This window comes from Nerophis lumbriciformis, linkage group LG11, assembly GCF_033978685.3.
Source record: "Nerophis lumbriciformis linkage group LG11, RoL_Nlum_v2.1, whole genome shotgun sequence".
In the NCBI taxonomy this organism is placed as follows: Eukaryota; Metazoa; Chordata; class Actinopteri; order Syngnathiformes; family Syngnathidae; genus Nerophis; species Nerophis lumbriciformis.
In genome coordinates, this window is record NC_084558.2 from 15,246,212 (window position 1) to 15,258,382 (window position 12,171).

The following is a 12,171-nucleotide window of genomic DNA, read 5'->3' on the forward strand; positions in this document are numbered from 1 at the left end:
ATCTGCAGTCTGTATGACTTCATATCTGTGTTTTTCAGGACCCTCACGGGGAGCTACAGGGTCAGAATGTGCTGATTGTGCGGTATTCTACAGAATTAACAGCTGCACGCTTTGGCATTAGCCAGGAGATGGTCAATGAGCTTTTGGCTTCGGCCAGAGACAAAATGGCAGAAGTGAGGAAGATTCGCCCGCGCCCACATCTGGACACCAAGATGCTGGCCTCCTGGAATGGTAAAGTCAAGACAAAAACACACACAGTGACTCTTGCATATTGGAAGACACAAGTATTTGTCAAAAAATCTACAGATTTGTTAACAACTCATTAATCAATTGTTGAATTAATCCCTTACATAATACGAATGGAACGAGAAAATACAGTATTCAAGATTAGGGCTGGTCTCCATAGTTTCCTCTTGTTTACGTGTTTCGTTTGACAGGTGACAGGCAGGTAACATGTTACACGCTTTACGTAACTGCAAAGCCCCCATACCCATGCTGGAGAGCCAGATGAGTAACTATGGTTTACAAACTGCACCGTACCAAACTGAAATTTTCTACACTTTTTGAGCAACCAAAGAGACCAAAAGCTGTTTTCACAGTGACCTTAAGAACTGTTCTTTGCCATGTTGCTGTAAACAGCACCGACATGGTATTGAGGGGACATACTTTACATCTTGGGTGGTGATAATGCAACTGTATTAAGAGGTGGAATGGCCTCTGTGTGAAAGGGTATTTATTCATGACGTAATGCTGGGCCTGTTTTTTGAAAGCAATTGTTGCTGTCTGATATACAAGTAACACAATAAACTGGCTTGAATGTTGTCACCTATCTATTGAACATGATGGACATGGTTATGGTATTGTTGCACTTCACCGGGTTCTGTGAGAAAATGACAGATGAATAAATGCCTGATCTACAGGTTAGCATGCACCAATTTTTTGGATCTGTGTGTAAAAAAGTCTCGAGTCAAAGGCGTCATTTGTATTTAAGGAAAAAAGAAAAGAAAAAGGTTTGCCTCATTTGCTTCCTTCTCAGCATCTATCAGAGGACAGATTGTATTAGCGAGCTAATGAGGCCCTGCATTCTTAGGAACTTTCCAATTAGACACAAGACTTTCCCCATCCTCTCTAATGAAGAAACCCCACCATTAGTCACCTGTCCTCTAACGCCACACTTTGAAGACCAGGCGGCCTCCCTAGGCTTTGATATACCACATGAAAGAGGACTGACGAGGGGGAAAGAGGGAAGGAATATATGCAAAGAGGGATCCGAAAAGGAATTGAGGCATACAAACATCAAAGAGTTGTTGAGCGGTTACATGAGGACATGGTATTTTAAGCATTAGTTTTACAACAAAGCGCCATTATCATCATCCTGTCATCTCTGCGTTCCACAGGTCTCATGCTGTCAGCCTATGCTCGTGTTGGAGCCGTGCTTGGGGATAAGGCCCTGTTGGAGAGGGCGATACTGGCCGGCCACTTCCTTAAAGAGCACCTGTGGGACGCAGGGATGCAGACTATTTTGCGATCATGTTACCGTGGAGACCAGATGGAGGTGCAGCAGATGTAAGAGACAAAGTATATCTGGTAGAAGAATGTAGCACAATACAGGGTGATTAACACACCCTCTATATTTTTTCTGCTTAAAGGCTAGTATACAGTATAAAGTGTTAGTATACAGATCTTTGATAACCTCAAACATGTATGATCATTAGCCCAATGACTTACAGGAAACCAGATGCTTGATGGCATTCATGTCTTTTAGCCAATCTTGCTCAAATTTTATAGACGTCCTTATCAGTCCCCTAAAAGCATTGACCAATTAATTATTGACCTTAATGAGGATAAACACTTTCTAAAATAGAGGATAGATGGATTATTGACCTTTTAAATCAAATCGTATTTATGTTGTTTGATAACAGCGCCACCATGTGGTGTTTTTGTCATACAAATAATAAGCACAGTCAACACAGTAGTGATGAAAGTTTTAGGAAATGTTCTCCCTTCTGTCTTCAGTGGTTCAAGAGTAGAAGAGTTCCACCATGGGGTGTCTAATTATTTTGTTGACTAATATTGACACATGTTCTTATTGTTATTTAAGAAAGCACTTTGTACAATAAAGAAGGCAAGTAAAAATAACTAGAGTTTATCTTTCGGGAAAAACTACCCATTTATTCTTTAGCTTACTGTAATTGCATATAGTAATAAGCATTGTAATATTACATTTCTGCTGATAAAGAAAATTGTAACTATACTGTATATGATAATTGGTAAAATGAGATTAGTAAAAGAAAATCTGAAAAAACATCACACAACCAGAAAAGCACTCCGAGAGCGCAAACCTCCACCAGACCCTAACTCCCCATAATAAAAAATTCCTGAATCCCACTGTAACTTTTTAACTATAGCGGAATGAAAAAAACGCTAAGTTGTGACAACGCCACTTGTCTGCTGTTTGCGTGATCCCTGAATGCAGAGAAGTTAAGCGACGTGCAGGCAAAAGAAAAGTAACACAAGTCGAGCGGAAACTCATTAACCAACAGAACACTGTGGCATACACTAGATAATGAACCAGCACTAATGGAGGGAACAAAGTGGAACTAAACAGAACTAACTAACAATGTCAAACAGGTGTGCTGGCAGGACAAGAAATTAAGTAAAGGTGCAAAACAAAAAGCTCAAACAGGAATTAATACCAACAAAATAGCACCAGGACAGAAAATTATACCAAACCAGAAAATAAAGGACAATGTCCAAAATGTCATGTGGAATCATGACAGGAACCAACACTCTTGTCAGTCATCTCCCCTCATTGTCTCAGTGGGTCTGCTAGCATACACACACAAAGAGGTTGAGGCTTGTAAGATAACATAGAATAAATTATCCAGATCAGGCCCAAAATCTAATCAGTTGTTCCTTAACCCAATTCAGAAAGTTTCTGAAAGTTCTATGAATAGCCGCTCATAACCTTTGGACTTAGGTTACTAACTAACTAACTAATTATTACACAAACAAATCCCAACAGTTACACAGCCTCCTGCTGGAGGTAATCATAATATCGTTGTTATAGTTAACTCCGATCTTGTCTGTAATTACAGTACATTACCCCTTGACAGTCTGATGTTACTGCATATTTGAAACAAGGTTGGCCATACTTTAAATATGCCAGCCTGTTGCATGCATATGATAATTTAGTGGCTGTGGACATTTTTCAAGCCAGTCATATAGCTTATACCATATTAGTAATATATTAAATAGTGGTATGTACTCAGTAATTGCCACATTATCATGTATGTTGTACAACAACCCTTCAGGTGTCCTGGTTCTTCTGTTGGCCAGCACTGTACTCTGCCCTAGTTAATGTGAATGAGTACGTGTGATGATGCCACTGCATCAGCAGAAAAAACAAATATGCCAAGAGTCCCACAACGCGCAAGATGAAACACATTAATTTTTAAACACACATGAAGAGCTACACACTAGAGCTAAAACGCCATGGCCTTCATCCGCTGCTCCTGCCTCATTCATAATTGTCAAATCCACTTGTGTGTCAGCATGGAGAATGCTTATCACTGCAAGTTTCTCAAGCGTACGGTCTAGCTTTTATGTGTGTCTTAGAAGGCACATACAAACTGTGGACTAATTTACCAAGAGTATTAGTTGCAACTGCAACTAACTGGGTTTTAATAGGTTGCTGATATGTGGAGTCGCTGACACTATAGGTTTGTACACTATTGTCCTTTACTGGCACTGGATGATTGGTAATATTTCTACCAGCTTTTTAATAAGGAGAGAGATGAGTCACTACTGACTGCTTATTTGAATTAAATTAGTAAAACAATCTATCAAGTAAAACATTAAGTATATTAGGGGTCATGTTCACTGTCTTATTGTAGTGATATTCTAATGTACCGTAGCTTCTTCTCTGATAAATATCCATCACCTTTACAGATGAGAACACTTACCTCATAGCTGTAGGCCAGGCCTATTCAACATTCAGCCTGCCAAAGCTTTTCATTTGGCACACAGAACATCATCTAAATAGGCTTGATGAAACCATTAAAACTATGTTTTATTGCTCATGTATGCAGTATGCACATTCATTGTGAGCAATGTTTGATGTGGATGTTGTTTAATGTCTATATGCGTAAACATCTGCAGTTTATTATCTGAATGTATTAACACAAAACCTTCTATTTTATTTATGTAAAATACGCAACGGACATTATTTATGTAAAATACACAAACAACATTATACTTTTGTAATGTTTATTTTATGTTTATATTTTTAGTCTTCCATCCATCCATTTTCTACCGCTTCTCCTTTCTGGGGTCGCTTACAAACCTAACTGAATGAAGAAGTGTAAAGAAATAAAACTAAAGAAGAAAAATAATTTAAAAGAAGGAAACTCAATTCTCAATAAAACTTCTGGAGCTTCTTTTTCTTCATGCTTTAACTATATACACATGCTGGAAACGAGTAGCGAGGGCAGATTAATTAATTTATTGACAGTGCAGTGGGAAAGCCGATGTGTTTACTTTGTAATTCAGTAAACGCAGTCTCAAAGAAATATAACCCGCAACGGCACATATTGACCAAACAGTACAATTTCAATGTCCAGCCCCTGAGCTCTTGGGCTCTTGAAACCGCGACCCTATTCATTATGTTGTTGAATGGGTCTACTGTAGGCTGATACTCAGTAATCAACTGCAGATAATTCATTGTAAGCTCTTAGTAGTAGGCTACACATATTTTTCATTAACTGGTAACCATTGCGAGAATTCTGATCCACATGGATTAACACACGCTTGCCTTCGTTATTGTTCACATTTCCTGTTCGCATTTTCGTGTCTTAATGTGTTACACCTGTGTGTACTCTCTTATAGTGTGTTGTCCTATAGGGAGAAGATATTTGATCCATCCATCCATTTTCTACCGCTTATTCCCTTCGGGGTCGCGGGGGGCGCTGGAGCCTATCTCAGCTACAATCGGGCGGAAGGCGGGGTACACCCTGGACAAGTTGCCATTTGAATTATAATTTTCTAGTATACATTTCTACAAAACCCAAAACCAGTGAAGTTGGCACGTTGTGTAAATTGTAAATAAAAACAGAATACATTGATTTGCAAATCTTTTTCAACTGATATTCAACTGAATACACTGCAAAGACAAGATACTTAACGTTCGAACTGGTAAACTTTGTTATTTTTTGCAAATATTGGCTCATTTGGAATTTGAGGCCTGCAACGTGATTCAAAAAAGCTGGCACAACCGGCAACAAAGACTAAGAAAGTTGAGGAATGCTCATCAAACACTTATTTGGAACATCCCACAGGTGAACAAGCTAATTGGTAACAGGTGGGTGACATGATTGGGTATAAATGCAGCTTCCATGAAATGCTCAGTCATTCACAAACAAGGATGAGGCCAGGGTCACCACTTTGTGAACAAATACGTGAGCAAATTGTCGAACAGTTTAAGAACATTTCTCAATGAGCTATTGCAAGGAATTTAGGGATTTCACCATCTACGGTCTGTAATATCGTCAAAAGTTTCAGAGAATCTGGAGAAATCACTGCATGTAAGCGGCAATGCCCGTGACCTTCGATCCCTCAGGCTGTACTGCATCAACAAGCGACATCAGTGTGTAAAGGATATCACCACATGGGCTCAGGAACACTTCAGAAACCCACTGTCAGTAACTACAGTTGGTCGCTACATCTGTAAGTGCAAGTTAAAACTCTCCTATGCAAGGCGAAAACCGTTTATCAACAACACCCAGAAACGCCGCCGGCTTTGCTGGGCCTGAACTTATCTAAGATGGACTGATGCAAAGTGGAAAAGTGTTCTGTGGTCTGACGAGTCCACATTTCAAATTGTTTTTTGTAAACTGTGGGCGTCGTGTCTTCCGGACCAAAGAGGAAAAGAACCAACTGAGACTGTTATAGGCGCAAAGTTCAAAAGCCAGCATCTGTGATGATATGGGTGTGTATTAGTGCCCAGGGCATGGGTAAATTACACATCTGTGAAGGCACCATTAATGCTAAAAGGTACATACAGGTTTTGGAGCAACATATTTGCCATCCAAGCAACGTCTTTTTAATGGACGCCCCTGAAGCGTAAAATACCACAACGGAGACCCCCGGATTGTTGAACAACTTAAGCTGTACATCAAGCAAGAATGGGAAAGAATTCCACCTGAAAAGCTTCAAAAATTGGTGTCCTCAGTTCCCAAACATTTACTGACTGTTAAAAGGAAAGGCGGTGGTAAAAATGCCCATGTGCCAACGTTAATGCAATGTGTTGCTGCCATTAAATTCTAAGTTTATGATTATTTGCAAAAAAAACAAACAAGTTTCTCAGTTCGAACATTATATATCCTGTCTTTGCAGTGTATTCAATTGAATATAAGTTGAAAAGGATTTGCAAATCAACCCAATCCACTTTATTTATATAGCACATTTAAACAACAAAAATGTTTCCAAAGTGCTGCACAAATCATTGTGTTCTATTTTTATTTACGATTTACACAAAGTACCAACTTCACTGGTTTGTACATAATTTGTTTTAATTAATGTTACCAACAAAGAAGTACCGGTACAGAAAAATTACATTGATGTATTTTTTTCTCTTTTTTGCACCCTTAATGCAATTTGATTCAACTGTTGACAGTTTGTTTGACATATTATTCTCAAGGAGACATGGCATTTGAGAACTCCCCAAACCCTACATTTTGCTTCAGAAATGTCTTTTCTAAGTGCTCGTTTAGCCACGTGTTTGTCCTGAAATTTGCCACACTGTCAAAATGTATTGCTCATATTTGGCCTTGTTCCTGCACATTGCGAGAGCACTCACTTTCCCCCTTTGGAACTATGACTTAGCTTGTCTGTCTAAGAATATACTTGGCTTTGTTGTGACTCCCTCACTTCTACATGGTCACTATAAGAATCTCCATGTCCTCCAAAGTCCTGTTTTCAGCCACTTGACCACTCCTTGAAGTCTGCGTTACTCTGTCCACCAGCCTTTTCCTAACACGGCACTATCCGACCCCTTGTCACCGTCCATCCGCTTGCACTCACCCTTGTCACCGTCCATCCGCTTGCACTCACCCACGCATGGTGCTACTGTGGGAACCGCAGGGGAAATGTTGTATGGGGACCCCAGGTTTGATGGTAGGGTTATGGCCGCTGAAGGATATGTACTGTACTGCAGTATGTGGAGAGGGAAGTAAATAGAGATTGGCCAAAATGTGTTGTTTGTTTTGGTAGTAAAAGGACCATATAAAATACCTGTTAGTACATTGGCACACATATACCTTAATTGTGCCATTACAATGCAGTTGATAAATGCAGGTGTCTAAAAAAAATTCAGCCATTTTAACTGTGAAATTAATTTTTAAAATGACCTAATTGTATGCACATGCATCAGACCTGCACTAGGATTGTACGAAATAAACAGTATACTTTATAAATTATATCAATTTGGCCAATGATAGAGATGTTAATACTATCATCGTATCATAATAATGCATGTTGATGACACTTTCTAGCTATGTCCCACAAATTTGTCAGTGACAAACGAACCAAGCGTCTTCATTGGCATATAATGTGCCTCCACATTGCAGCTTGTGAATCATTAATCCTTGCCTTCACAGTGGCAAATAAATTACATTTTTAAATGTATTATTACCACTAGAGGGCTAGAGGAGAAGGTATAGCTAAACATGCCACACTTCACACTGTAGGTGGATACAACACATAATTGCTAACTGTTAAGCTGGAGCTCTTGAATGTAAACGGGGGTAGGCGAATCAATACAAATATCAACAGTAATGATACCAACCAAGTATACTATCAGTATGTGGTCGACACTAGTGATTAGATCGATATTTTTATCATCATAACACATGATTTTTTTCTCATTTTTGTTGTTGTTTACAAACACATGAAAAAAGAGCCAAATATTAGTTTTTGCTTTTGTTTATTTTGCACTACTAACTTTATTATACATTTGTAGACAGATCCTTGTGATAACAGAAAGTAACCAGCTATGAAATTATCAAATAGATTAATAACAGTTTTGACCAATTGATACAACTGGAAATGAGGTAATACGTTACTGCATACGCCAGCAGCCAAATTAGGAGCCTTTGTAACTCATTTTGAAAGGATTCGTGCATGCGTCAATTTTGATAGCCCTATTCAGGATTTAAATATATCAACTTTCCTCACATTTATTCATCTTTTCTTCAGCTCACAGCCTATTTCTGGCTTCCTGGATGATTATGCCTTCGTTATTTGCGGCTTGCTGGATCTCTACGAAGCCACACTGCAGACAGAGTGGCTGCAGTGGGCAGAAGAGCTGCAGCTCAGGCAGGACGCGCTGTTCTGGGACGCGATTGGTGGAGGCTACTTCTGCAGTGATCCCAGTGATAGCGCAGTTCTCCTGCAACTTAAAACAGGTGAAAGCAAAATGTAGGATCAAAGGCATTTGCTAGTTTAAAGTAATTATATAGGCCATTCCAAACATTTATGAAGTTAAAATTCTCATTTAGAAAAATACATTGACTGGCACACAGTGCTATTATTATTTGTTTGAATGATCACAATTGTCTAAACGGGCCACAAACCTACCATTTGTTATCAGCCCTGCCAAAGACAGCTAATGGTTTTCTGACATTGTAATTTTGTATAGGAAATAAAGTATTGATGCAACTGTTAGTGGCTGTAATTACCCAAGTTGCAAATGCAGTGAAGGATTGATGGAACACCTACAAAGGTGGAGTCACACATAAAAATCTAAAGTACCTGCATGCATTTTTCAATTATACAATATGCAAAATAAAGTTTCAGACCATTAATAAACAGCCAAATGAAGGAGTAGAGCAGCTACAATTTGCATCATATTGATTAGTTTCTAAAAACTGTATGTTACAACCAGGGGGTGGTTGGTTGAGTCATACAGTTATTAATGACTCAACTGATTTTGTTTGTTCTTGTTCCCGGTGGCCGGTCAACATCCAGTTCGTTTGCATTTGGAAACAATGATCTCATAGGAAACAATGACATCATTGTTTTTTTTATTTATGTACTTTAACAAATGTGTCAGATCGTCCTTGCTATGGGAAGTCATGTTGAGGAGCAGACATACAGTGAGGTTGTGTAGGTTATAAGAAGTTGGCCCGAATGCTTTCATTGGACACTGATAAAAGATAACGAATCACCAAATAGGGCAAAGTGATTAGGTCATCAGCAAGTCTCATCAGAATCAGAATACCTTTATTGTCATTGCATGGAAACAACGAAATTGAACATCAATTAAACATACACAGTGTGGAAAGATTACAGTGCATTCTTAAAGTAATCACAGCGGTTCACTGTTTCCACATTTTTGTTAGGTTACAGCCTTATTCCAAAATGGAATAACTTAATTTCTGTCCTCAACATTCTACACACAAAACCCCATAATGACAATTTGAAAACGTTTTTTCAAAGCTTTTTGAAATGTATTCAAAAGCAAAAAGCTCAGAAACCAAATGCACATAAGCAGGGCTCGAATTCAACCATGGCAACCGCCCTTGTCACTTGCCGTAATGCCCTAAAAAATTGACCAACATCGACGGCAAGAACATGCCGTGACTGCCCTTGACTTTGCTCCGGAGATTTCCCCTCGGAGTAAACGAAGCCAAGCGCTTGGTTTAACGGCATTTTCCCTCACTTCCCGGCGAGCGTTTAAGAGCGCACCGCTGTGATTGGACAATATTGGAGCCAGACGCACTTGTCCCCACACTAGAAGTATAAAGCGAAGGAGAAAACTATTCTCAATACAGCGTCCATCAGCTGCTGTGACTGAGAGTTATTGAGGTGAGGAAACCTTATCACCAAATGATTCCCGAGTGCAGCGCACGCTGCTGCTCACTGCTCCCCCTCACTTCCCAGGGGGTGAACATGGGGATGGGTCAAATGCAGAGGACAAATTTCACCACACCCAGTGTGTGTGTGACAATCGTTGGGACTTTAACTTTAACATGCAGCAGGCAATGTGTCGTGAACGTTGTCACAACTTGTTTATAAGGTATTTAGTTTGTTTACTGGGATGCTCACTCGTCCTTTAACTGCAAACTGTATCAGTGTTCAAATAACATCAATACTAGCTAAAATATTTTGTCATCTCATTGAACTAAACGCAGCCTGTGAAGATTATGTATGAGGTGTGAGAGGTATCACTCCTGTTTTTTTGTTGGCCAAACTGTTGCACTGAATCACTAGGAGGTGTTGTTGCAGATGAACAAAACTTGTTCATTAGACTTCATCTTCATTAGCCAAAATGCTTTGAGTTTTATATTCATATGAAAAAGTAAACACCATGTTATTTTTTTACATTACTTGTGTTTTTTCATGTCACAAAGGTATGATTTCAAAAAACATTCATGTGACACAGCATTTTGATAATGTTTTATTGTGTATAGTTAATTCCTATACAACATATTTCTGCTCAAACTCTTAATGAATCTGTCCCGATACAGCATCTACATGTACATAACTTGAAAAAATTAAAATAAAATATTTAGAAAAATGCCTCCCTCTATCAAAATGTAAAAATAGAGATAAAGGCATCATGTAATGACAAAAAGCTGACAAGTTGATATTAATAATGAATTAAAAAAACGGTATATATATGTATGTATGTATGTATGTGTGTGTATATATATATATATATATATATATATATATATATATATATATATATATATATATATATATATGCATACATACGTACGTGTGTGCGTGTGTGTGTTTGTGCGCACGCAATATATATATATATATATATATATATATATATATATATATATATATGCATACATACGTACATGCGTGCGTGTGTGTGTGTGTGCGTGTGTTTGTGCGCACGCAATATATATATATATATATACATGCATGCATGCTTTGGAGCCCCTGCCTCGAAAGAAAATAATACTTGCCTTGGTGCCCTAAAATATGAGCCCTCCTTTAAGGCAACACTTGCCTTGACCTTAAAAAGTAAAAATTTGAGGCCTGCATAAGTATTTACAGCATTTACTCAATACTTTGTTGATGGACCTTTGGCAGCAATTACTGCCGCAAGTTTTTTTAAATATGATGCCACAAAGTTGGCACACCTACCTTTGGGTAGTTTTGCCCATTCCTCTTTGCAGCACCTCTCAAGCTCCATTAGGTTGGATGGATAGCGTCGGTGCACAGCCATTTTCAGATCTCTCCAGAGATCTTCAATTGAGTTCAAGTCTGGGCTCTGGCTGGGCCACTCAATGACACTTACAAAGTTGTCCTAAAGCCATTTCTTTGATATCTTGGCTGTGTGCTTAGAGTCGTTGTCCCGCTGAAAGATGAAGCCATGCCCCAGAGTTCAAGAGCGCTCTGGAGCAGGTTTTAATCCAGGATGTCTCTGTACATTGCTCCATTCATCTTTCCCTCTATCCTGACTAGTCTCTCATTTCCTGCTGCTGAAAAACATCACCATGCTTCACTGTAGGGATAGTGATGACATGGTGGTGAGCGGTGCCTAGTTTACTCCAAACACGATGCCTGGCATTCACACCAAAAATGTCAATCTTTGTCTCATCAGACCAGATAATTTTTTTTCTCATGGTCTGAGAGATTTCCAGGTTCATTTTGGCAAACTTTTACATACCGTATAAATGATTTTTGTCTGGCCACTCTACCATACAGGCCTGATTGGTGGATTGCTGCAGAGATGGTTGTCCTTTTGGAAGGTTCTTCTCTCTCCACAGACGAATGCTGTAGCCCTGACAGAGTGACCATCGGGTTCTTGGTCACCTCCCTGATTATGGCCCTTCTCCCCCGATTGCTCAGTTTAGACAAACTGACAGCTCTTGGAAGAGTCCAAGTGGTTCCAAACTCAATCCATTTAAGGATGATGGAGGCCACTGTGCTCATTGGGACCTTCAAGGTAGCAGATATTTGTCCGTACCCTTGCCCAGATTTGTGCCTCGAGGCAATCCTGTCTCGGGTGTCTATAAACAATTACTTCAACTTCAGTCTTGGTTTGTGCTCTACCGTACACTGTCAAGTGTGGGGCCTTATATATAGACATATGTGTGTCTTTCCAAATCAGCTGAACTCCGATTAAACTTTTAAAACATCTCAAGGATG

At 39.2% G+C, this 12,171-nt stretch overlaps 1 protein-coding gene across 6 annotated transcripts in view; it reads left to right on the forward strand.

The window, feature by feature from the left end:
• Positions 1–12,171, forward strand: part of spata20 (spermatogenesis associated 20) — a 69,586-nt gene that overhangs the window by 22,917 nt on the left and 34,498 nt on the right. For all 6 annotated transcript variants that reach the window (XR_009815918.1, XR_009815917.1, XR_009815919.2 and 3 more), the window contains exons 11-13: positions 39–231; positions 1,398–1,566; positions 8,254–8,462. Coding sequence is in view for 3 of the 6 variants with exons in the window: in XM_061967243.1 (XP_061823227.1) it covers positions 39–231; positions 1,398–1,566; positions 8,254–8,462 (571 nt within the window). In the remaining 3 variants the exon portion in view is untranslated. The remainder of the gene's footprint in view (positions 1–38; positions 232–1,397; positions 1,567–8,253; positions 8,463–12,171) is intronic.